Genomic DNA, 26,195 nt, shown 5'->3' on the forward strand with positions numbered 1-26,195 from the left:
AGTTCATGTAAGTCTCACCAAGCCTCTCTGTAGTCATCCTGCTAGTGATTTTTTTTTTAAACTTTCTTTTAAAATTAGTTTAAATAATTAAAAAATATTGTAGATTTTTATTGACAGAATATATGCATGGGTAATTTTTCAACATTGACCCTTGCAATCACTTCTGTTCCAACTTTTCCCTTCCTCCCCTCCACCCCCTTCCCTATATGGCAGGCAGTTTCATACATATTAAACATGGATATCGTATATCATAAATACAATATATGTGTATATATTTATACAGTTCTCCTGTTGCACACACAAAAATTCCAATTTAGAAAGGTAAAAATAACCTGGGAAGAAAAACAAAAATCAAGCAGTCCATACTCATTTACCAGTGTCCTTTTGCTGGATGTAGCTGGTTCTGTTCATCACTAATCAATTGGAAATGAATTATATCTGCTGGTCCTTTCTTACAGAACAATAATATTCCATAACATTCATATAGCACAACTTACTCAGCCATTTTTCAAATGATGAGCATCCATTCAATTTCCAGTTTCTAGCCACTACAAAAAACATTTTGGCACATACAGGTCCCTTTCCCTTATTTAATATTCCTTTGGGATATAAGCCCAGTAGTAACACTGCTAGATCAAAGGATATGCACAGTTTGACAGCTTTTTGAGTAAAGTTCCAAATTGCTTTCCAGAATGATTAGATCCATTCATAACTCCACCAGTAATGCATCAGTGTCCCAGTTTTCCCATATCTCCTCCAATATTCATCATTATCTTTTCCTGTCATCTTAGCCAATCTGAGAGGTATGCGGTGGTATCTCATAGTTTCTAAATGTGCATTTCTTTGATCCATAATGATTTGGAACACTTTTTCATATGGGTAGAAATAGTTTCAATTTCATCATCTGAAAATTGTGTGTTCATATCCTTTGACCATTTATCAATTGGAGAATGGCTTGATTTCTCATAAATTTGAGTCAGTTCTCTATCTATTTTTGAAATGAGGCCTTTAACAGAACCTTTAACTATAAAGATGTTTTCTCAGTTTTTTGCTTCCCATCTAATCTTGTCTGCATTAGTTTTGTTTGTATAAAACCTTTCTAACTTGATATAATCAAAATTTTCTATTTTGTGGTCAATAATGATCTCAAGTTCTTTGTTTTTGTTTTTTTTAAAGGAAAATCACCCTGATATTTTATTTTATTTTTTATTTTTTTAATTTTATTTTTTTTAATAAAACAAAAAATTTTAATAGGCATATGTTAAAAATTAAGATAATACAAAATTGTTAATAGGCACACATTAAAATTAATATATAACATATAACACAAAGATTGTTAATAGGCACATGTTAAAATTAACACATAATATATAACATAAAAGTGTTAATAGGCACATATTAAAATAAACATATATAACACAAAGGTTGCTAATAGGCATATTAATAAGGGCATTTTGGGTGGCACGGTGGCTAGAAGGCTGGTCCTGGCATCAGGAAAACTTCTCTCTGGTTGTTGCTCAGTTGTGACAGCCTTGTCCAGCCCTTGTTGTCCCCATTTGGCCTTTTCTTGGCAGAGATCTTCCCTAGTGGATCCAGTGGATCCAGTTTGTCAAAGGTAAAATGACTTGTCCAGGGCTAGGCAAGATGTGAGGCTAGATTTGAATTCAGTTCTTCTTGACTCCAGGTCCTGTGCTCTATCTCTTTTTTTTTTTTTTTTTTTTTTTTTTTTTTTTGTGAGTGGGTTGGGGAGGAGATATTTATTTGGTCACTCCAAATACAGGATTTGGAGGCACAGGAGTCAAGGGCATGTTACAGTGTGCCTGACCATGGGAAGCACAATGGCACGTGAAAAGAACATCGACTCTGAAGATAGAGGACTTGAATGAAACACTTGAGTCTTGCAGTGTATCCTTCAATTTCTCATCTTTGTTGAAGTAGTTGTAGGAGGAGTTGGGTTGAACTGTATTCTCTTACTTTACTATGTTGTCTAGTTTCTCCTTTTTCTTCTTCTCTTGATTCCTGTTGTTGGAGATCAAATTTTTTGTTTAAGTCTGGTTTTTTCCTTAGAAACAGATGGAATTCCTCTGTTTCACTAAATGTCCATCTTCTTCCGTGGAAAAAAATACTCAGCTTAGCTGGGTAGTTTATTCTTGGCTGCATTCCAAGTTCTTTTGCCTTTCGGAATATCTGATTTCAGGTCCTTCGATCCTTTAATGTTGAGGCAGCCAGATCTTGCGTGACCCTTATTGTGGCACCTTGGTATTTGAACAGTTTTTTCCTGGCTGCTTGTAAAATTTTTTCTTTAGTCAGAAAATTCTGAAGTTTGTCCACAATATTCCTCGGAGTCTTTATTTTAGGGTCTTTTTCAGAAGGTGTTCGATGAATTCTTTCTATTACTTCTGGGCAGTTCTCTTTGATGATTTCCTGTAAAATAGTATCTAAGCTCTTTTTTTCATCATAATTTTCTGGTAGTCCGATGATCCTCAGGTTATCTCTCCTAGATCTATTTTCCAGATCTGTTGTTTTTCCAAGTAAATATTTGACATTTTTTTCCAATCTTTCATTTTTTTGGTTTTGCTGGACTGATTCTTGATGTCTCAATGAATCAGTCATTTCTATTTGTTCAGTTCTGATTTTTAGTGAGTTATTTTCTTCATTAGCTTTTTTTTTTTTTTTTTTTACTTCTTTTTGTATATGTCCAATTGAGTTGTTTTGCTCTATGGAATTTTTTTTCCATTTCACTATTTTTTTTTTTTTTTTAGTGAGTTATTTTCTTTTTCCAATTCGCAAATTCTGTTTCCCTGCACTTCTTGGGAGTTTTTTTTTATCTTTTCCAATTCACATTTTAGGAAGTTGTTGCTCTCTCGCATAGCTTCTCTTTCCTTTCCCCATTTCTCTTCTAGTTCTCTTTTAAGGTTTTTAATAGTCTCTTCTAGGAGAGCCTTTTGTACTGGAGACCAATAATTGTCTGGAGACTGTCTGCTCTTAGTCTCTTCAGGGTTGAAAAGCTGTTCTTTTTCTGTGTAGAAACTATCAATCGTTCTTTTGATTTTTTTACTCATTTTGTTAAAGACTGTAAGGTTTGCCTTCAGAGCCAGGAGGTTACCAGCTTCCTCTGCAGAGCAGTGAAAAGTATATGGATGGGTAGCTGTCCTGCCAGCTGGCTACAAAAAGCAGCGAGGTACTGGAATGCTCTGGGAAAGAGTTCCCCACCTGAAAGTAACTCAGGCCCGCAGGGCCAGGCTGGGAAAGTGCCCTGCAAAGAACTCCTGCTGTGTGAGATAACAACTGCCCTGGGGCTAGACACTTAGCAGTGAGAGTTTCACTGCCCCAAAGCAAACCCTGCCCTGGGGCTGTGGGTATTAGCAGCTGAGCAGTGAATGGATTTGCAGGGACTGGGAAGTGTCTGCCCCAAAGCACAGTCAGCTGGGGAGGTTCTATTGCCCCAGGCTGAGCCCCCCACTCTGCCGATCAGAGGCTACCCAGGCTTTGCCCCATGCCATGCAGATTTGTAACTGCCCCCGCAAAAGCCCCGAACTGCAGGATGTGGCCGAAGGGCTGCGGTTAAGTCTGCCTGAGTCACTTCCGGGTTTGAGGGGTTACAGCCAGATCTCGTTAGGTTCTGGCATTTTTTAGAGGACCCTTTGTTTCAGGCATTAATCTCTCTGCCAGTTTACTGCTTTGTAGTCAAGGCAGAGTAGTTAGTCTATAGCAGAGTCATCTCTATAACTTCTCTAGCCACAGAGATCACCCCCACCCCTGGTCTGCTCAGGATGCTAGTCTCTCGCTGCCTGTGCTAGTCTGTTCCTGGCCCCTCAGGACAAACCTTTCCTGGCGAGCTTCCGGATTGGCTGGTAAGTTGTAGTGCTTCTCATCTTCATGAATTTAAGCAGTGAAGAGCTATTTTTGAGGCTGGATTAAATAGTTGGTTATGAGGGGAAGGAGAGGAGCTTAGAGAGTCGTGTGTGCCTGCTCCGCCATCTTGGCTCCACCCCCAGAAGTCATCTCGAGTTCTTCTTTGTTAACAAATTCCTTCCTCCTCCATAGGTCTGAAAGATAAACTATCCTATGTTCTTCTAATTTATTTATAATCTCATTCATTATGCCTAGATCATGAACCCATTTTGATCTTATCTTGGTGTATAGTGTTAAATGTGGGTTAATGCTTAGTTTCTGCCATACTGAGTTCCTATTTTCCCAGCAGTTTTTGTCAAATAGTGAATTCTTATCCCAAAAGTTGATGTCTTTGGGTTTGTTGAACACTAAATTGCTATAGTTATTGACTTTTTTGTCCTGTGAACCTAACCTATTCCACTGATCAACAAGTTTATTTCTTGGCCAACAGCAAATGGTTTTGGTGACCACTGCTTTATAATATAGTTTTAGAGAGAAGCTAGGCCACCTTCATTTGATTTTTTATTAGTTTCCTTGAAATTCTTCACCTTTCATTCTTCCAGATAAATTTTGTTGTTATTTTTCCTAGATCATTAAAATAGTTTCTTGGGAGTCTGATTGATATAGCACTAAATAAATAGATTAGTTTAGATAGTATTGTCATCTTTATTATATTTGCTCGACCTAAACAGGAGAACTATATTTCCAATTGGTTCGATCTGACTTTATTTGCATGGAAAGTGTTTTGTAGTTTTGCTCATATACTTCCTGACTTTCCCTTGGCAGAGATTCCCAAACATTTTATACTATTGACAGTTATTTTAAATGGAATTTCTCTTTATATCTCTTGCTGTTGGATTTTGTTGGTGATGTATAAAAATGCTGATGATTTATGTGGATTTATTTTGTATCCTGAAACTTTGCTAAATGTATGGATTATTTCTAATAGCTTTTTTAGTAGAATCTCTGGGATTCTCTAATTATATTATCTTATCATCTGTGAAGAATAATAATTTGGTTTCCTGATTACTTACTCTAATTCCTTTAATCTCTTTTTCCTCTTTTATTGCTGAAGCTAGCATTGCTAATACAATATTGAATAGTAATGGTGATAGTGGGCAACATTGTTTCATACCTGATTTTATTGGGAATGGTTCCAGTTTATCACCATTTCAGATGATGCTTACTGATGGTTTTAAAAAGATGCTATGACTATTTTAAGGAAAAGTCCATTTATTCCTATACTCTCTAGTGTTTTTAATAGGAACAGGTGTTGGATTTTATCAGATGCTTTTTCTGTATCTATTGAGATGACATATGGTTTTTGTTAATTTGGTTATTGATATAGTCAATTATGTTAATAGTTTTCCTAATAGTGAACCAGCCCTGCATTATTAGTATAAATCCTTCTTGGTCATTATATATTATTCTGGAGATGATTTTCTATAATCTTTTTGCTAATATTTTATTTAAGATTTGTGCATCAATGTTCATTAGGGAGATTGGTTTTTTAATTTTCTTTTTCTGTTTTCATCCTACCTAGTTTGGGTATCATTTCCATGTCTGTCATTAAATGAATTTGATAGGACTCCTTCATTCTCTATTTTTTCAAATAACTTTATATAGCATTGGAGTTCATTGTTCTTTAAATGTTGGGTAGAATTCACATGTAAATCGATCTGGTCCTGGGGATTTTTTCTTAGGAAGCTGATTAATAGCTTGTTCTATGTCTTTTTCTAACATGGGATGTTGTGAGCTTTTTCTTCTTAAAACGCAGCCAGGTGATAAAAGTTCAGATCTTTTATTATCTCCAATATAGCCCGGTTAGCTTAGAGGCCTATCTCTCTGCTTGGTTCCAAGAGCTCTCTCCGAATGTCGCCAAATCCAAAGGTCTGGTCCTTCAGCCTCTGCCTCTGCTTTCTTCAGCCTCCAGCAAGCTCCACTCTTCATGTCATTCTGGTGAAATCTCGACTTGTAGCTTCTTCACTCTGAAGAACTTCTTTGACTGGCCCATTGAAGCTTTATTTATGCTCCTTCAAGAGAGGGATTGTGGGTTTTCTCCCATAGTGCTCTCTGGCCCAAAGAGCTTCAAGGGAGGTGTGAACTCATTGAACTCCAATGAGTAAAGGTGTAAACACAAGCCTTGTATTAATTAGTTCTACTTAGTACCTTGTTTCAGGTTCTGCCCAAAACATCTTCTTGTAAGATTAGATCAACTCTAATTAGTTAGCAGTTAGTAAGGATTCCAACAATGGGACTGTTTAAAAAATTTACTTATTCTTCTGTTAATTTGGGCAACCTAAATTTTTGAAGGTATTCATCCATTTCACTTAAGTTATCAAATTTATTAGCATAAAGTTGGGCAAAATAGCTCCTAATTATTGCTCTAATTTCCTCTTCATTAGTGGAAAGTTTTCTCTTTTCATTTTTAAGACTAACAATTTGATTTACCTCTTTCCTTTTTCTAATCAAATTTACCAAGGATTTATCTATTTTTTTTAATTTTTTGTTTTCATAAACCAACTCTTAGATTTATTTGTTAATTCAGTAGTTGTTTTTTTTTTTTACTTTAAATTTTATCAATCTCTCTTTTTATTTTTAGAATTTCAATTTCTGTGTTTGATCAGGGGTTTTTAATTTGCTTTTTTTCTAGCTTTTTTAATTGCAAGCCTAATTCATTGATTTTCTCTTTCTCTATTTTATGCAAGTAGGTCTCTAGAGATCTAAAATTTTCTCTTATTACCACTTTGGCTGCATTCTATACATTTTGGTATGTCATCTCATTATTGTCATTCTCTTGTGTGAAATGATTAATTGTGGCTACAATTTGGTGTTTCATGCAATCATTCTTTAGGAATGATTATTTACTTTCCAATTACTTTTTAGTCTATTTTCCCCTGACTTTTTTTTGAATATTATTTGTATTACATCATGATCTGAAAAGGATGCATTTACTATTTCTACTTTCTGCATTTGAATTTGAGATCTTTATGTCCTAATGAATGGTCAATTTTTGTATAGGTTACATGATCTCCTGAGAAGAAAGTGTATTCCTTTCTGTCTTCATTTAGTTTTCTCCAAAGATCTATCATACCTAACCTTTCTAGTGTTCTATTTACCTCTTTAACTTCTTTCTTTTTTATTTTGTGGTTTGATTTATGTATTTCTGAGAATGCAAGATTGAGATCTCCCACTATTAGAGTTTTGTTGTCTATTTCTTCTTGCAGCTCACTTTACTTCTCCTTTAGGAATTTCGATATTATACCACTTGGTGCATATATGTTTAGTAATGATATTGTTTCATTATCTATGCTATCCTTTACCAAGATATGGTGCCCTTCCTTATCACTTTTAATTAGATCTTTTTTTTTTTTTTTTTTTTTTTTTGCTTTTGCTTGATCTGAGATCAGGATGACTACCCCTGCTTTTTTTTTTTTTTTTTTTTTTTTTTTTACTTCAATTGAAGCATATTAGATTCTGCTGAAGCCTTTTACCTTTACTTTGTATGTATAGCACTGCTTCAAGTGTGTTTCCTCTAAATAGCATATTATAGGAACCTGGCTTTTAATCCAGTCTGTTATCTGCCTCTGCTCTATGGGGGAGTTTACCCAATTCACATTTATGGTTAAAATTACTAATTATGTATTTCCTGCCATCTTGTTAACCCTATATTATGCTCTTCTCTTTCCTTTTCTCCTTATCCCCCTCCCCAGTATTAAACTTATGAGCATCACTTGCCTCAAGCAGCCCTCCCTCTTTAGGATCCCTCCATCCCCTGTAGAGTCCCCGCCCTTTTCTTAAACCTCTCCATTTTTAATTTTGTATTCCCTTCTATTTATCCTATCCCTTCCCTTTTTGCTTTTCCCCTCCCACTTTTCAAGTAGGTGTGAGAAGTTTCTCTTTAAGCCAAATATGTCCAATATTTTCTCTTTCAGCCGATTCTGATGAGAGTAAGATTCACACTATGTTCATCCCTCTCCCTTTATTCCCTCAGATATAATAAGTTTCCTTTGCCTGTTCATGAGATGTAGTACCTCCATTTTTCCCTTTTTCTGGTATAATTTCCTTTCCACCTGTAGATCATTTTTTATATTGTAACAGTAAACCAAATTATACATGTACTTTTTATGGATACCAATAACAAAAATACAGTTTTCAAGAATTCTTTTTACCTTTTTATGCTTCTCTTGAGTCCTGTATTTAGAGGTCAAACTTTTTGTTTAGCTCTGTCTTTTTTGGTCAGAAATAAATGGAATTCACCTATTTCATTGAATATTCATCTTCTTCCCTGGGGGGAAAATACTCATTTTGGCTGGGTAAGTTATTCTTTGCTGCATACCAAGTTCCTTTACCTTTCAAAATACCAGGATCCAGGTCCTTTGATGCTTTATTGTGTATGCTGCTACATACTGAGTAATCTTTATTGTGGCTCCTTGGTATTTGAATTGTTTTTTTCTGGCTGCTTGTAGTATTTTTTATTTGGTCTGATAGTTTTGGAATTTAGCCACAATATTTCTTGGATTTTTAATTTTGGGATCTCTTTCTGTAGGTGATTGATAACCCTAACCCTTCTGATTTTATGATATCTGAGCAGTTCTCTTTGAGGATTTCCAGAAAAAATAGTGTCTAGTCTCTCTTTTTTTTTAATCATGATTTTCAGGGAGCACAATATTCCTGAGATTATCTCTCTTAGATCTGTTTTCCAGGTCTGTTGTTTTCCCAAGTAGATATTTAACATTTTTTTCCCTATTTTTTCTTTCTTTCTTTCTTTCTTTCTTTCTTTCTTTCTTTCTTTCTTTCTTTCTTTCTTTCTTTCTTTCTTTCTTTCTTTCTTTCTTTCTTTCTTTCTTCTTCTTTTTTTTTTTTATTTTGCTTGATTGATTCTTTTTGTCTCCTCAAGTCATTCATTTCCACTTGTACAATTCTGATTAATTTTCTTCATTTGCTTTTTAAAATTTCTTTCTGTAATTGTCCAATTGAGTTTTTAAGTGAGTTGTTGTTTTATGATTTTTTTTTTCCATTTCACCAATTTTATTTTTTAAAGAGTTAGTTTTTTTTTTTTTCAGGTCACAAATTCTGTATTTCAGGGAATTGTTTTCTTTTTCCACTCTGTCTTTTAATGAGTTACATGCCTTACCCACACTCTTTTGCAAAACTTCCCTTTCCTTTCTCCATTTTTCTTCTAGCTCTCTTTTAAAAGCCTTTTTAAGTTTTTCTATGAGATACTTATGTGATAATGACCAGATTATATCTACTTTTGGATTTTCATCTAGAGACAAATTGTTTTTAGTCTGTTCAGGATTTGAAATCTGCTCTGTTTTAGTATAGAAGCTATCTAGAGTTAGAGCCTACTTTGTCTTTTTACTCATTTTAAAAACAAAAAATGCTGTGGTCTGCTTCTAGCGCAATGAAGTATTTTCAAGCTGCCTCTACAGACAACAGGAAGTGGCAGTTAAGTGGTAGTGTGATAGTAATGGCTGCACTGGGATTAGCAGTTGCAAGCTGAGATCATGCTGAGTTCTTCCTAGTGCTGGGTGGGCATGCCCAGGTTCCTGAGAGACTCTAGCATTTTGAGGTTATAAACTTTACCCTTTGTGTTTATAGCTTCTCTGGTGATCTACTGGCTTATTGCCAGAACAAAGTAGCTGACAGTGTGGTAGAGTTCTCCCCACAGATTTTCCTCTGGCAAAGACCACACCCCGCCCCTTTGGGTCTGCTCAGCATGAGCTGTTCTCCATGCTCTCACTGCCTATCTGCCTGAATATGCACCTGGCCTAGCCCCATTTGTCCCCACGCATGAGCAAAAACAGACCTTTTCTAGTGAATTTTGAGATTATCTTCTGTTAATAATGTGTTGCACTCCCAATATTTGTTGGTTCTGACAGTCAAGCACTCATTCAGAGGCTGAATTTTGTAAATAATGTGAGGGAAGCAGGAAAGCTCAGAAAAATGCATGTGTCCCCTCCGCCATCTTGGCTCCACTCACTAGTGATTTTGAAATTAAAGTATCTTCCTTAGTGCCTAGTTAATTGTTTTACCTTTTATAGGAGTTGATGTATTAAATACTTCACAGCTATTGTTAAATTAATATATTTGTCAATCAATCATTTCCTCATTATAGTTACAATTCAGATTATTCCCAATGTTGTTCATTATTTTTTACTTATGCCCAACTCTTCCCAACCCTATTTGGGATTTTCTTGACAAAGATATAGTGGTGGTGGTGGGGCAACGTGGATACGGCACCAGCTCTGAATTCAGGAGGACCTGAGTTCAAATCTGGTCTCAGACATTTAATACTTCCTGGCTGTGTGACTCTAGGCAAGTCACTTAACCTTAAATGCTTTAGTAAAAAAAAAAAAAAAAAAAAGATATAGTAGTGGTTTATTATTTCTTTCTCTAGCTTATTTTACCGATATGTAAACCAAAGCAAAAAGATTTTCCTAGGTCACATAACTAATGGGTATCTGAGATCATATTTAAACTCAACATGAGTTTTCCCTATTTCAGGCCTAATGTGCTATGCCATCTACCTGCCCTGTTTTTACTATACAGTTTAAATATTTATTACACATTGTCCTGTATTACTATTGAATGTGTATGCATCCAAGGTTATGAATCATCTTATACAATATTTTTATTTAATTAATTGCTTTAATTTAATTAATATCAACAACTATCTTTTCTAATGCATTGAACTAAATGCTGAGGCTACATAAAAAGAGAAGGAAAATATATTACTCATTATTATAACTAATGATCCTAAAGTTGAAGAAATGACTTTTTAGGTTGAACAGGATAATATTCTCATTCAGGACTCTCAATACTATTAGTGTGAAGATTTTGAACTCAATGCTTGCTAATGTATTTTCCAATTTTGAAGAATATATGATTTTAAAGGTTTTGTTTCTGCATTTTTATTTATTATTTCCCTCCCTCCCTTTCCCCATGCCTTTTGTGTGCTTTCACCCTTATATCCTAGAATCCTTAGTGACTAGTAGCATTGTAATCTTGAATTAAGTAATAACTATATAATAAAATCAGAATGTAAATCTCATTAAATTAGTAGGTTAAAAGATAAATTTAATATCAAGAAGAACTTGGATTAAAATTTTGTTTCTTATACTTAATAGCTATGTGACCCTAGTGAAATCACTTGACATTTATGCTCCTGAGGCAATTTTCCAAGCTATATTATGTTAAGGATAGATTATTGGGGGAAATTCACACACATCTCTTAAATGAAATCAAAATTTAAGATCCTTCTATAACTATCAACATTGGTTACAATGTGGTTACAATATGGTTATATTAAGCTAAATAAAAAAAAATTGAAACAAAAATTTTTAAAAATGTCATATAAAAGGGCTGTAATTGATATGGGTCTTTATTTTTATTCTTCTGTTTTTTTTTTTTTGTTTGTTTTGTTTTGTTTTTTTGTTTGTTTGTTTGTTTTTTTTAGGTCAAAACTGTGGAGGATTAGTCCAAGGTCCCAATGGCACTATTGAAAGTCCAGGATTTCCTCATGGCTATCCAAACTATGCCAACTGCACATGGATCATTATCACTGGAGAACGGAATAGAATACAGTTGTCATTTCATACATTTGCTCTTGAAGAAGATTTTGATATTTTATCAATTTATGATGGACAGCCACAGCAGGGCAATTTAAAAGTCAGGTAATGTACACCTACCTATATTTTCCCTTTTGGTATCAACTATTTGGCATCTATGTGCTATTATTTTGTTTTGCTTCATGTCAAAAACAATTAGAATTTTTCTTTTAAAAGACTATAACAAGTGTCAGTTATAAAGAGAAGCTATACATACAAAAAGCTGCCATAACACTACCAATCCTAGATTTAAGCTGTCAGAATTTAAAACCCAAAATTAACAATATGAAAAGTAACATAATTGCTTATACTTTTTTTCCTGGTTTGAAGTGTTTTTTTTTTCCCTAGTAAACTAAATATAAATATCGTCAAGACAATTGAAAAAACGTACTTAACATGGTTTTATTTTTAGGTAAATTTTGAGTGAGTAGGAAAGAAAACAGATGATTGCATAAATTGAAGTGCTATGTTTTACCAGAACAATGTAGAAGGAAGGAGAAGTTGCCAAGAAACTAGCTTTGGTTTGAAATGGCTTTTCTTTAACCATACCTAGGATCTTCTTTTCTATTTTATCCTTCATGGTATCCATTTTTTTGTTTGGATTCCAAAACCTTTAACTTGAGAAAGCATCTTGGATTTACTATTAATAATGAAAAGTGATGAATCTCAGACCACATTACATCTATTTTTCTTTCAGCAAAATGCTCCATTTTAAAATTTAAATATCCCTCTATTTTAGAGGGAGTAATCTAAACTTTCAACCTCTTGTTTGAAAGGGAGTTCTTGAGATTTGCTTTAATTACTGAATTTGTAGGAAATCTGTGTGGACTTTATAGAAACCCTATGGCTCAAAAGGGGAATTGATACTGGACAAGCTTAATTATACTGACTAGGTAAGGACATAGTTATTGATATTTTGCCTGAGTAGTTCATAGAAAATACAATAGTGGATGGACATATAATATAAAATAGGTCAGAAAAGATAAAGTCCTAATAAATGGTACTGAAAACTATGTAGCTATTATGTTTCATTTCTATTTTATTGTTATTGAAAATGATAAGTAATTTTTGTCTTAGCAATTTTTAGTATATTTTAAAATAATGACTATTTACTTGTAATTTGCCTTAGAGCCTTCCAGTTTCTCCTAGGTTATATTAACATTTGGCTTGTATTAACATTAAGACAAATTAGCTTAGCTCTATAGAATGCTATTTCTTTACAATTCTTTGTTTGACCTCAAACAAATAGAACATTTTTTTTTTGAGGGAGATGTCTCATGTCATTCCATTGCTTAATGAAATTTGGAGTCTTTGCTTGGACTCCTTTCACATAAGATTGGACCTGTTTGTAGAACCTTGATGGGATTCTTCCCAAACATTAAGTTCTGATATGTATCACTTTGGTTCCCTTTTCTAAATCTTAAGTCATATTATTCACTCATTCAACTAGCAAATGGCATATAGTTGTGGGAGGAAGAGGGAATGCTAGAAAAGGGAACAAGATAATATTATAAATTTGTTTGATAGGCATTCTATCCAAATGCTCCTAACCCATTATTATCCATTTCCTAGTGGAAATATTCTCTAATTAGAATAAATCTAGTTACCATTCCCTTAATTTTAGTCCATTCAGCTTTACACTTTGAAGCATTATTATAGTGATAAGCAAGTAGGGTATTCTTTACATTATATATACAAAAAAATCTATGGACCAGGATTTCTGCCATCCTCCTGCACAATCCTTCATCTGTTATGCAACACCAATTAGTCAGAAAACAACTGGACAAACTGAGGGAAGCTTATAGTCATTAGAAGGTAATTTTTTTTTCTTTTTATGTGGCTATATCTCTGTTTTGAGGGGCTCTTAAAAACAATGATACTATGTGTGTGTGTGAAGTCATTGCTCCCATTCACTTAATAGAAAAAGCAAGTAATCCTAAAAAAAACTACTGGGGGGTAATAAAAATAAAATCCTGGATTGCTATTTTTTTCCTAACTGGCATTATATATTTTCTAAGATGAATTATAAAGATGTACCCAGTGAATTTTTAGTCTCATTATAATTGCTTGAGTTGTTTTATTTTGGGGGGTTCATTTTCTCATGAACATTTTTAGCCATGGTACATATTTTCTCTTTTTAAGTGTGATTTTATAAACTCCTTCCTCCTTAACCTCTTTTTCTGTTTACATTGTTGAATCCTGTTGGTGCATGTCAATTCTTTGAGAATCAATATTTGTCAATTATTTTTTATTTATATTATTATATTATTAGGTGACTTTAATAATTATTACTCTGAATAATATTTCCTTTGTTATAAATATATTTTGGCTAATAAAAGCTAATTAATTTATCATTTTTCTTACAATAAAAAAGACAGAATGATGGATGATTTGAAAAATAACTAAGGATGTGTATATGTACATATTTTAATTGAAACATTGCAAGTTTTCAGTATTATAAATCAATTAAAGGGTGAATAACTTGTATTACATCAAATTCTAATCGATTTTGAGGAGAAGGGCTAAAATCAAATTACTATTTATTTTTACATTATTCCTTTGCACAGTTCTTCATTTCTCTCTCTTTTTTATTTTATTTTATTTATTTTATTTTATTTAATAATAACTTTATATTGACAGAATCCATGCCAGGGTAATTTTTTTTACAACATTATCTCTTGCAGTCATTTCTGTTCCGATTTTTCCCTTCTCTCCCTCCAACCCATCCCCTAAATGGCAAGCAGTCCTATATATGTTAGATATGTTGCAGTATATCCTAGATACAATATATGTTTGCATAACCAAACAGTTTTCTTGTTGCACAGGGAGAATTGGATTCAGAAGGTAAAAATAACCCAGGAAGAAAAACAAAGATGCAGATAGTTCACATTCATTTCCCAGTGTTCTTTCTTTGGGTGTAGCTGCTTCTGTCCATCATTTATCAATTAAAACTCAGTTAGGTCTCTTTGTCAAAGAAGTCCACTTCCATCAGAATATATCCTCGTACAATATCATTGTCGAAGTGTATAATGATCTGCTGGTTCTGCTCATTTCACTTAGCATCAGTTCATGTAAGTCTCGCCAAGCCTCTCTGTATTCCTCCTGCTGGTCATTTCTTACAGAACAATAATATTCCATAACATTCATATACCACAATTTACCCAGCCATTCTCCAATTGATGGACATCCATTCAATTTCCAGTTTCTAGTCACTATAAACAGGGCTGCCACAAACATTTTGGCACATACAGGTCCCTTTCCCTTCTTTAGTATTTCTTTGGGATATAAGTCCAATAGAAACACTGCTGGATCAAAGGGTATGCACAATTTGATAACTTTTGGGGCATAATTCCAGATTGCTCTCCAGAATGGTTGGATTCGTTCACAGCTCCACCAACAATGCATCAGTGTCCCAATTTTCCCGCATCCCCTCCAACATTCATCATTATTTTTTCCTGTCATCTTAGCCAATCTGACAGGTGTGTAGTGGTATCTTAGAGTTGTCTTCATTTGCATTTCTCTGATCAAAAATGATTTGGAACACTCTTTCATATGAGTGGTAATGGTTTCAATTTCATCCTCTGAAAATTGTCTGTTCATGTCCTTTGACCATTTATCAATTGAAGAATGGCTTGATTTCTTATAAATTAGAGTCAGTTCTCTATATATTTTGGAAATGAGGCCTTTATCAGAACCTTTAACTGTGAAGATGTTTTCCCAGTTTGTTGCTTCCCTTCTAATCTTGTTTGCATTAGTTTTGTTTGTACAAAGGCTTTTTAATTTGATATAATCAAAATTTTCTATTTTGTGATCAGTAATGGTCTCTAGTTCATCTTTGGTCACAAATTTCTTTCTCCTCTACAAGTATGAGAGATAAACTATCCTATGTTCCTCTAATTTATTTATAATCTTATTCTTTATGCCTAGGTCATGGACTCATTTTGATCTAATCTTGGTATGTGGTGTTAAGTGTGGGTCCATGCCTAATTTCTGCCATACTAATTTCCAGTTATCCCAGCAGTTTTTCTGCCATACTAATTTCCAGTTATCCCAGCAGTTTTTATCAAATAATGAATTCTTATCCCAAAAGTTAGGATCTTTGGGTTTGTCAAACACTAGATTGCTATAGTTGACTATTCTGTCTTGTGAACCTAACCTTTTCCACTGATCAACTATTCTATTTCTTAGCCAATACCAAATGGTTTTGGTGACTGCTGCTTTATAATATAATTTTAGATAAGGTACAGCTAGGCCGCCTTCATTTGATTTTTTTTTTTCATTAATTCCCTTGAGATTCTCGAATTTTTATTGTTCCATATAAATTTTGTTGTTATTTTTTCTAGATCATTAAAGTATTTTCTTGGAAGTCTGATTGATATAGCACTAAATAAATAGATTAGTTTAGGGATTATTGTCATCTTTATTATATTCGCTCGGCCTATCCAAGAGCACTTAATATTTTTCCAGTTATTTAAGTCTGACTTTATTTGTGTGGAAAGTTTTTTTTTTTTTTTTTTTTTTTTTTTTTTTTTTTTTGTAATTTTGCTCATATAATTCCTGACTTTCCTTTGGTAGATAGATTCCCAAATATTTTATGCTATCAACAGTTATTCTGAATGGAATTTCTCTTTGTATCTCTTGCTGTTGGATTTTGTTGGAAATGTATAAAAATGCTGAGGATTTATGGGGATTTATTTTGTATCCAGCTACTTTGCTAAAATTGTGAATTATTTCTAATAGCTTTTTAGTAGAATCTCTGGGGTTCTCTAGGTATACCATCATATCATCTGCCAAGAGTGATAGTTTGGTTTCCTCATTGCCTACTCTAATTCCTTTAATATCTTTCTCAACTCTTATTGCAGAGGCTAATGTTTCTAATATGATATTGAATAATAATGGTGATAGTGGGCAACCTTGCTTCACTCCAGATCTTACTGGGAGAGATTCCAGTTTTTCCCCATTGCATATGATGCTTACTGATGGTTTTAAATATATGCTCCTGACTATTTTAAGGAAAAGTCCATTTATTCCTATGCTCTCAAGTGTTTTTATTAGGAATGGATGTTGGATTTTATCAAATGCTTTTTCTGCATCAATTGAGTTGATCATATGGTTTTTGTTTGTTTGGTTATTGATATAGTCAATGATGCTAATAGTTTTCCTAATATTGAACCAGCCCTGCATTCCTGGTATAAATCCTACTTGGTCATAGTATATTATCCTGGTGACAATTTTCTGTAATCTTTTTGCTAATATTTTATTTAAGATTTTAGCATCAATATTCATTAGGGAGATTGGTCTATAATTTTCTTTCTCTGTTTCCAGCCTACCTGGTTTAGTTATCAGTACCATGTCATAAAAGGAGATTGGTAGGATTCCTTCAATCCCTATTTTTTCAAATAGTTTATTTAGCATTGGAGTTAATTGTTCTTTAAATGTTTGATAGAATTCACATGTAAATCCATCTGGTCCTGGGGATTTTTTCTTAGGGAGTTGATTGATAGTTTGTTCTATTTCTTTTTCTGAGATGGGATTGTTTAGGATATTTACTTCTTCCTCTGTTAGTTTGGGCAAGCTATATTTTTGGAGGTATTCTTCTATTTCATTTAAGTTGTCGAATTTATTGGCATAAAGTTGGGCAAAGTAACTCCTAATTATTGCTCTAATTTCCTCTTCATTAATGGCAAGTTCTCCCTTTTCATTTTTAAGACTAACAATTTGATTTTCCTCTTTCCTTTTTTAAATCAGATTTACTAAGGGTTTGTCTATTTTATTGGTTTTTTCATAGAACCAACTCTTAGTTTTATTAATTAGTTCAATAGTTTTTTTTTACTTTCAGTTTTATTGATCTCTCCTTTTATTTTTAGAATTTCAAGTTTAGTGTTTGACTTGGGTTTTTTAATTTGTTCCTTTTCTAGCATTTTTAGTAGCAAGCCCAATTCATTGACCTTCTCTTTCTCTATTTTATACAAATAGGCCTCTAGAGATATGAAATTTCCCCTTATTACCGCTTTGACTGCATCCCATACATTTTGGTATGATGTCTCATTATTATCGTTTTCTTGGGTGAAGTTATTAATTATGTCTATGATTTGCTGTTTCACCCAATCATTCTTTAGTATGAGATTATTTCATTTCCAATTATTTTTGGTCTACTTTCCCCTGGCTTTTTATTGAATGTAATTTTCATTGCATCGTGCTCTGAAAAGGATGCATTTACTATTTCTGCCTTACTGCATTTGAGTTTGAGGTTTTTATGTCCTAATATATGGTCAATTTTTGTGTAGGTTCCATGAACTGCTGAAAAGAAAGTGTACTCCTTTCTGTCTCCATTACATTTTCTCCAGAGATCTATCATATCTAATTTTTCTAGTATTCTATTTACCTCTTTGACTTCTTTCTTATTTATTTTGTGGTTTGATTTATCTAATTCTGAGAGTGCAAGGTTGAGATCTCCCACTATTATAGTTTTGCTGTCTATTTCTTCTTGCAGCTCTCTTAATTTCTCTTTTAAGAATTTAGATGCTACCCCACTTGGTGCATATATGTTTAATACTGATATTGCTTCATTATCCAAGCTACCCTTTAGCAAGATATAGTGCCCTTCCTTATCTCTTTTAATTAGATCAATTTTTGCTTTAGCTTGATCTGAGATCAGGATGGCTACCCCTGCTTTTTTGACTTCACCTGAAGCATAGTAGATTTTGCTCCAACTTTTTACCTTTAACCTGCATGTATCTCCCCACTTCAGGTGTGTTTCCTGTAAACAACATATTGTAGGATTCTGGCTTTTAATCCATTCTGCTAACTGCTTCCTCTTTATGGGGGAGTTTACCCGTTCACATTTAAGGTTAAAATGACCAATTCTGTATTACTTGCCATCTTGTTAACCCCTGTTTATACTTTTCTCCCTTCTTTTCCTTTTACCCCCTCTTCCCAGTATTAAGCTTGTGAGCACCACTTGTTTCTCACAGCCCTCCCTTTTTAGTATCCCTCCCCCACCTTAGAGTTCCTCCCCCTATCTAACCCCTTTCCCTCCCAGTTTCTGTATTCCCTTCCACTTAGCTTTTTCCTTCCCTTTTCACTTTTCCCTTCTCACTTTTCAATGAGGTGGGAGAAGTTTCACTATAAATTGAATATGTCTAAATTTTTTCTCTTAAAGCCAATTCTGAAGGCAGTAAGATACCCATTATATTCATCCCCCTCCATTCTTTCTCTCAGATATAATAGGTTTCCTTTGCTTCTTCATGAGATGTAGTGCCCCCACATTACCCTTTTTCTGGTACAATGTCCTTTCAACCTCTAGTTTCTAGAACAAGGTATACATGTATTCTTTATACATCTTTATAGCCGAAATATAGTCCCCAAGATTAATCTTTACCTTTTTAGATTTCTCTTGAGTTCTATATTTGTAGATCATATTTTTTGTTAAGTTCTGGCTTTTTCATCAAAAATAGGTGAAATTTGCTTACTTCATTGAATGTCCATCTTCTTCCCTGGAAAAAGATGCTCATTCTAGCTGGGTAAGTTATTTTTGGTTGCATACCAAGTTCCTTAGCCTTTCAGAATATCATATTCCAGGCCCTTTGATCTTTTAATGTGGATGCTGCCAGATCCTGGGTGATTCTTATTGTGGCTCCTTGATACTTGAATTGGGTTTTTCTAGCCACTTCCAATATTTTTTCCTTTGTCTGAGGGTTCTGGCATTTAGTGTTTTCTTGGTGTTTTGATTTTAGGATCCCTTTCAGTAGGTGATCGATGAATTCTTTCAATGTCTATTTTACCCTCTGTTTCTATGACTTCTGGGCAGTTCTCTTTGATAATTTCCTGGAAAATAGTGTCCAGGCTCTTTTTTCCATCATGCTTTTCTGGGAGTCCAATGATACTCAGATTGTCTCTCCTGGATTTGTTTTCCAGGTCTGTTGTTTTCTCCAGAAGGTATTTCACATTTTTTTCCATTGTTTGATTTTTTTGGATTTGCTTGACTGATTCTTCTTCTCTCCTCGAGTCATTCAATTCCATTTATTCAAACCTGATTTTCATTGAAGTATTTTCTTCACTCGCTTTTTAAAAATCTTTTTCTAATTGTCCAATTGAGTTCTTTTGTTCTATGGAATTTTTTTCCATTTCACCAATTTTGTTTTTTTTTAGAGAGCTGTTTTCTGTTTCCAGTTCACTAATCCTATTTTTCAAGGATTTTATTTATTTATCCAGTTTCTCTTTAAGTGAGTGGGATGACTTCTCCAGCCTCTCTTGCCAAGTCTCCCTCTCCTTTTGCCATTTTTTTTCTAGCTCCCTTGTGAGAACCCTTTTAACTTCTTCTATGAGGTTCATCTGTGCTGAGGAACAGATGATCTCCTCCTTTGGGGATTCACCTGGAGACAATCTGTTTTTAGTCTCCTCAGGATTTAGAGTCTGCTCTCTATCTGTATAGAAGCTGTCAAGGGTTAAAGTCCTCTTCAATTTTTTGCTCATTTTGTCAAAGAATCAAAGACAAACTAGCAAAGAAAAAAAAGAAAGAATCCCTAAATGGAGTTTGCTTTTTTGGGGGGAGGGGCTGGGTGGTGTTACCGAGCTTCCTCTACAGACTGCGGGGGCAGCAGCGAGGCACTAGCCAGATTGTGCTGCGCCTGCTCTCTGAGACTCTGAGAGCATGCTGAGACACTGTGGTGGAGGGGTGGCCAGGTCCCGAGAGACTCCAGCTGTTTGGGGTTGTATTCTTCACTCCCGGTGTTTTTAGCTTCTCTGCTGATTTGCTGGCTTGCTGCCAGGGCAAAGTATCCAGTCCTGTAGCAAAGCTCTCCCCGCAGAGATGGCTGCGATCACACCCCACCCCCTCTCCGCTCTGCTCCCATGCTCTTGCTGCTGCTGCCCTCAGCCTGCACCCAATCTATAACCATCCCCACCCTCGAGCAAAAACAGACCTTTCTTGGTGAATTTCAAGGATGTCTTCTCTTGGTAACTATTTGTGGGTTTTTTTTTTTAGTCAAGCATTAATTCAGAGGCTTGTAATGAAATGGATAGTGAGAGAAAATGCAGAGCTTACACAGCTGTGTGCCTCCTCTCCGCCATCTTGGCCGGAAGTCCCAGTTCTTCATTTCTCAAATACAATTAAGTTACATCACTTAAACCAGTGCTGAAATTCAATAGAATGATGTTTTTTTTTTTTTTTTTTAAATAAGATTGATGTCCCAAGTTCTTGCTACATTGAGCTTGCATAAAAGTTATTATTGGTCATATTTCATTGTTGATTTGTGCTATACCAAAAAGTCATTTTGGTAATTTAAATGTGGGCCCTTCGTCAAAATTATGTTGAGAGTTTTCTAAGTACTTTGAACATTAACAATGGAGAGAATCATAGACACAAAACAAGAGAATTATCCATGAATATATGGAGCATGGATTATATTCCAACTGTTTATTTGAACTTTTGTGTTATCAGATATCAACCCCATATATGCCTACTTAGTGGAAGAATGGAAATTGTTCTAAATATACCATTTGTTAGTTGAATGAGACTTAGGATTTAGAAAAAGGAAACCAAAGTGGTACATAACAGAACTTAATGTTTATGAAGAACCCCATCAATGTCCTGTTAAACTGAGGTTGCTTTGAGATTTATAAGTGGCAGTAAGTGCATGTTTCTAAACCATAGTGATCTAGTTGACATTTTGACATTTTTAAGCATTTCTATCTTAAAAATAAATATTATTTATTTCCCAGAACTAAAAAAAAAAAACCTTTAAAGTTGAAATTCTGCCTTTTAGCCCTTTGTCATTGTGGCTTTCTTTGATGCACAGTGTAAGCTCTTAATTTTAAAAATTACAAGTTGAGCCTTGCACCATAGGATGAAAGTCTGATTTTCTAGTATTTGACAAAAAATAAATCAGAGACTTGGTCTAATTTCAATCAATATTAAAGGTAGATAATTATATATCAATCCATCTGTTTCTGATTAAGCTAAAATTAGGAATACTGTTCTACTGGTTTTTGGGAGCTCCATTGTATTTTCTTCTAGGGATAATTGATCTAAACACTGTGGGCATAACATTTTTAGCAGTTATAATAGACTTTTTTTTCAAATTTTGAGGGTCACTCTGGCAGAGGATGTACAATTTTGGACACTACTTGAATCATTTCCGGATCCAGTTCACCTGCAGGTCAATTGCTATTATGGTTAAAAATCACTCTGGAGTAGCTAGATGACAGAGTGGGTAGAGTACCAGACCTGGAGTCAGCAGGATCTTGTTGAGGACCACACTTAAGTGTGAAACCCTGAAAGCCTGTGAAGGGTTAAAGGTTAAAGGGGACTGTATTATTAATGGTGGCTTGGTTCTCCAAAAGCCCCCACAGCTGGGAATCATAACATTTGAAAGAATTGTAAATTGCCTCTTCTGATGTAGATATTGCTTGTGAATTGGGAATGAGATAAATCAGAGGCAAGAGGGAAGAGGAGAGAGGCCAGAGAATGCAACTATCTCTCATTCTCCTTGTATCATTATCATCCTCTCACATGAAGAGATCTGTTCTGCTGGTCAGAATTAGATCCCCAGTAGCCTTTAGCTGGTGGCTCCTGTAACACCCAGTAGCTACTAGCATACTGCTCCAGTAACAAGACCTGAGTTCAAATCCAGTCTCAGACACTTAACAATTACAAATTGTGTGACCCTGGGCAACTCGTTTAACCCCAATTGCCTTGCACAAAAAAAAAAAAAATCACCCCACTATAGATGGTAAAGAAGCATGAAACTAAAAAAGATTTCCAGTATTCTCTCTGGGAGGAGGAGGCTGAAGAGCAGGTTAAACTGAGGTTGCTTTGAGATTTCTAAGAAGTGGTTGTAAGTGCATATTTCTAAACCATAGTGATCCGGTTGACATTTTGACATTTTAAAGCATTTCTACCCTAAGTATTTCATTATGAGTCAAACACTCCTGCCTAAATCTGGCATGGCCATCTTCCTGTCCCATCACTACCAGTCTCTTCTCTATCCCCTATTTCCACATATGCCAATAATATCTGAGGGTCATCTGTTTCCTTCAACTGAGGAATTCCATTGATTGGCTGGATCACTGTTGGTCATGAGATCTTAGTGATTCTCAAATGTTTCTTTTGTGTTTTAATTTTGCCATCTGTATAGACAGGATTTTACTGTACAAATAGATGCTTTTGGTACTAGTTTATAATAGATGTACAGCAACACATATTGATTTTTTTCTAACCTTTTAACTTAAAATTTCTCTTAAATAAAAAGAAATACTATGTATTTGCTAAGGTACTGTGTTAGGATTTAGTAGTAAAGTTTTTAGTCACTGGGAATTCCCAATGGAAAGGTAAGCTGCTAAAAAAATATTATTCTGTGAAGAGCTCCATAGGTTTTGCCAGATGGCTAATGGGGTCCATGACAGATAAAGTTTTAGAACACCTTTCCTAATGTTTAAGGCATATGACTTCATATTCAATGTGTTCATGTTTATATTGAATTCTCCTCACCCTGAATTCCCAATAGATTTAGGTGAGAGACTACTATATTTTATCTTTTTCTCCTTTTTGAAAATAGAACCTTACATATAGTAAGTGTTAAATACATGTTTGTTGACTTAAATCAAAAAGAAATAATTGGAGAAAAGAGGAGTTAGATGAGAAAGACAGAGTATGCTAGGCTTTTGATTTCATCTGTATGGGCAATTTCACTTTAGGAAATTCACTTAATGATAGATGCTGTCATATTCTCTACAATTTAGTTTTCTTGGGATATGGCAAGGGGAATTAATCTGCCCAGGATACCATAGCTGGAATTTTCCAGAGACAAGACTTGAATTAAATCTTTCTGCTTTTAAGGGCAAATCTTTATATATTACCCCATATTGTCTTTTGTTACATATAATCAATAGGGTAAAGAAACTAATATACCACCTATCAAATTTGTTTTATTTTGGGCTTATCTGTTTATCTCCTTGGCTATTGTCAAGTTGCTTGATAGCAGGTAATTCCAATTTTTTTTTCCATATAGCATCTCCAATGCCGTGTGTGTGTGTGTGTGTGTGTGTGTGTGTGTGTATAATGAAAGAGTAGTGACTATATAGAAATCCACTCAAAGTCACTTCTGATTATTTAGCTGTTAATAATACCTACATAATCAAGCAGAAGTTATTCACACACAAATCATACCTTTTTAGTAGAAATATTTCTGTCATATTAATGGTGTGATCACCATCAACTTCTGCTATCATTGTGACAAATTATGTTTGCAACAATATTTGATTTCCCCCCTCAAATCAGGCAGTAATTGAACCTTGTTAAATTTGATGTCAACCTCCCTGTCATCATTTTATAAGTCTACATTGTAATTTGAAGTGAAAGCCCATTAAGTTAGAGAGGATCTCAAGCCACTGAAGAAAGATACCTTGAAGAAAAATAAACAGAAAAGAAGTATATAAATAAGAAAACTAAAGATGCATTATCCAATAATAATTTTTGAATCAAAGGATTGAAACAAAATCCTGTATAGTTATTTTGAGTCTTCCCTTCTACTTGATGAAGATTGCAATCAAATAATATGCAATAACAATGATAAAGGAAATAATGTTCTAGGACTTTTTTGTAATGTTCTTCTCTAAAATATAATGTTCTCTGGGAGCAGGTTTCTTGGGAAGCTTCTGGGGAAACACTTTATTTCAGTTTAGTGTAATCACCCCAAATGCAGCCAGGTATTAAGGTCCAAATCCTTTATTGTCTCTTTCCAAGTCTTGTCTCCCTCCTTGGGCCCGGTTAGCTTTCTTAGAGGCCTCTCTCTCTCCTTGGTTCTGAGAGTTTAAGCTGCCTTCTCTGGCTTGTGAATCTCCTCAACTGAATGCTGGCTGAGGATCAGAGCTTCTAGTGGACTTCTGTGTCTGGCCCTGAGAGCTTCTTGCTTATATGCTGTACACTGAGTATACATCAATCATTATATCACTAGGAAACCATTATTTGTTGTAGAATTAAATCAATGCTAAACTAGATTTAACCACGGTCTCCTAAATTCCACTTACTTAGCACCTTGTAAGAATCCTAACACTTTTGTAATAAGGAGGCAAAGAATACTGAGGATAGAGAATGGGTTGCTATCCCAGCTCTGAATCTACTATCAATGTGATATTAAACAAATTACTACCTCTTGGAGCCTTTGTTTCCTCAAATTTAACACAAGGGGATTAAATCAGATAATATCCATGGTTCTTTCTGGCTATAAATTTATGATCCTATAATATTTACTAAGTAATAGAACAACTGTAAATGTCTAGTGGAACGGGTTACCTAAAGGGACAATCACTTAACTTCCATTTTTTATTGCTGCTAGTCAAGATTATGTATGTTTAATGATCTACTTATATAATCAAAAATAACAAGGGTGGAAGAAGAGATCATGGTGAGGGAAAGACAAGTGAAGAAATACTTTTCCCCATTACAGCTGGACAATTTTATGACTATAATACTGAAATTAAGTAACTTGTCCAGGGTTACATAGTCCATATTAGAAATGACATTCAGACCCTAATCTTTCAAAAACTGGTTCTTTATATACTGAAAGAGGTGTCACCATGCTCAATAATACCCCTAATTTTGGCCCAAACTAGATAAAACTGTAATTGGAAATAAGTGTTGAATTAAGTAAAAATATAATAAACCTAGATATTACATTTTGAAAACTAAGTTAATATATTGTCTATGGGGATTCTTATATATAAATCATTGGTCCCATTACTATTTTTTATTTGTCCTCAATGCAATAAATTAATATATCTTTCAAACTTATTTTATTCAGTCATAATCATATAAATTCACTAGACTAGGACTCAGGATACCTATGGTCAGATTCTAGCTCTGCCAAAATGAACCTTGAACCTTATCATATTACTTTCTTGTTCTGGACCTGAATTTTTTAATTTTTAAAATGAATTAAATGACCTTTAAAAGCCAGTCTGATTCTGCTACTCCATAATTCAGTTAATCAATATGCATTTATAAAAATCTATGTGATTTGTTGTGCAAGGCAAGGATGACACAATATCAAAAATGAAATTTTCTGCCCACAAAGAGTATATATCATATTGGAAAAGACAACATTCATAACAATGGCTATATATATGCTGATAATTTACCTCTCATGTATACACTCATGATTAAATGCATACCATACACATTTAGAAAAGAAAATAATATTCCTGTTTATTTTATATTCTCATGTCTAATAATCCCATTATATTGAGAAATCCTTGGGGACAGGTATAATATCTGGGCGAACTTTCTGGAGGATCTCTGGATGGGCCTTGGTCTTTAGGTGGAGAAGTGATGAAGGCATGAGGGCCACCATGAAACTAGTCAAAGATGGAGTCTGGAGTCTGGAATCTCGAGTCTTGAGTCTTCTCTGTGTCTGTGACTGTGATTCTTCTTCTTTCTGTATCTGAGAAAGATTGACTTCTGTCTCTATGTCTGAGAGACTCTCTCTTAAATATCTCAGTAGATTATATCACCACAACAACTGAGTATGTGCTTACTGCCCATTACATAACAGTCACATTAAGTATATATTTAGAGAACCATTATCTCACACTGAGTTGGTGCTTAACTATAAGCAACCTGCTGTCCTTGATTCAAGTATACCTTTTCAGAGTCCTTCTCCTCCACAAAGACAGGGACTGTCTTTTAAG

At 34.4% G+C, this 26,195-nt stretch overlaps 1 protein-coding gene across 1 annotated transcript in view; it reads left to right on the forward strand.

Annotated features, from left to right (window-relative positions):
* The window catches only part of CSMD1 (CUB and Sushi multiple domains 1), a 2,716,069-nt gene that overhangs the window by 444,920 nt on the left and 2,244,954 nt on the right, over positions 1-26,195 (forward strand). The window contains exon 2 of the mRNA XM_051975995.1: positions 11,357-11,573. Coding sequence (XP_051831955.1) covers positions 11,357-11,573 — 217 coding nt within the window. The remainder of the gene's footprint in view (positions 1-11,356; positions 11,574-26,195) is intronic.

Source organism: Antechinus flavipes, chromosome 2 (genome assembly GCF_016432865.1).
Source record: "Antechinus flavipes isolate AdamAnt ecotype Samford, QLD, Australia chromosome 2, AdamAnt_v2, whole genome shotgun sequence".
NCBI lineage: Eukaryota > Metazoa > Chordata > Mammalia > Dasyuromorphia > Dasyuridae > Antechinus > Antechinus flavipes.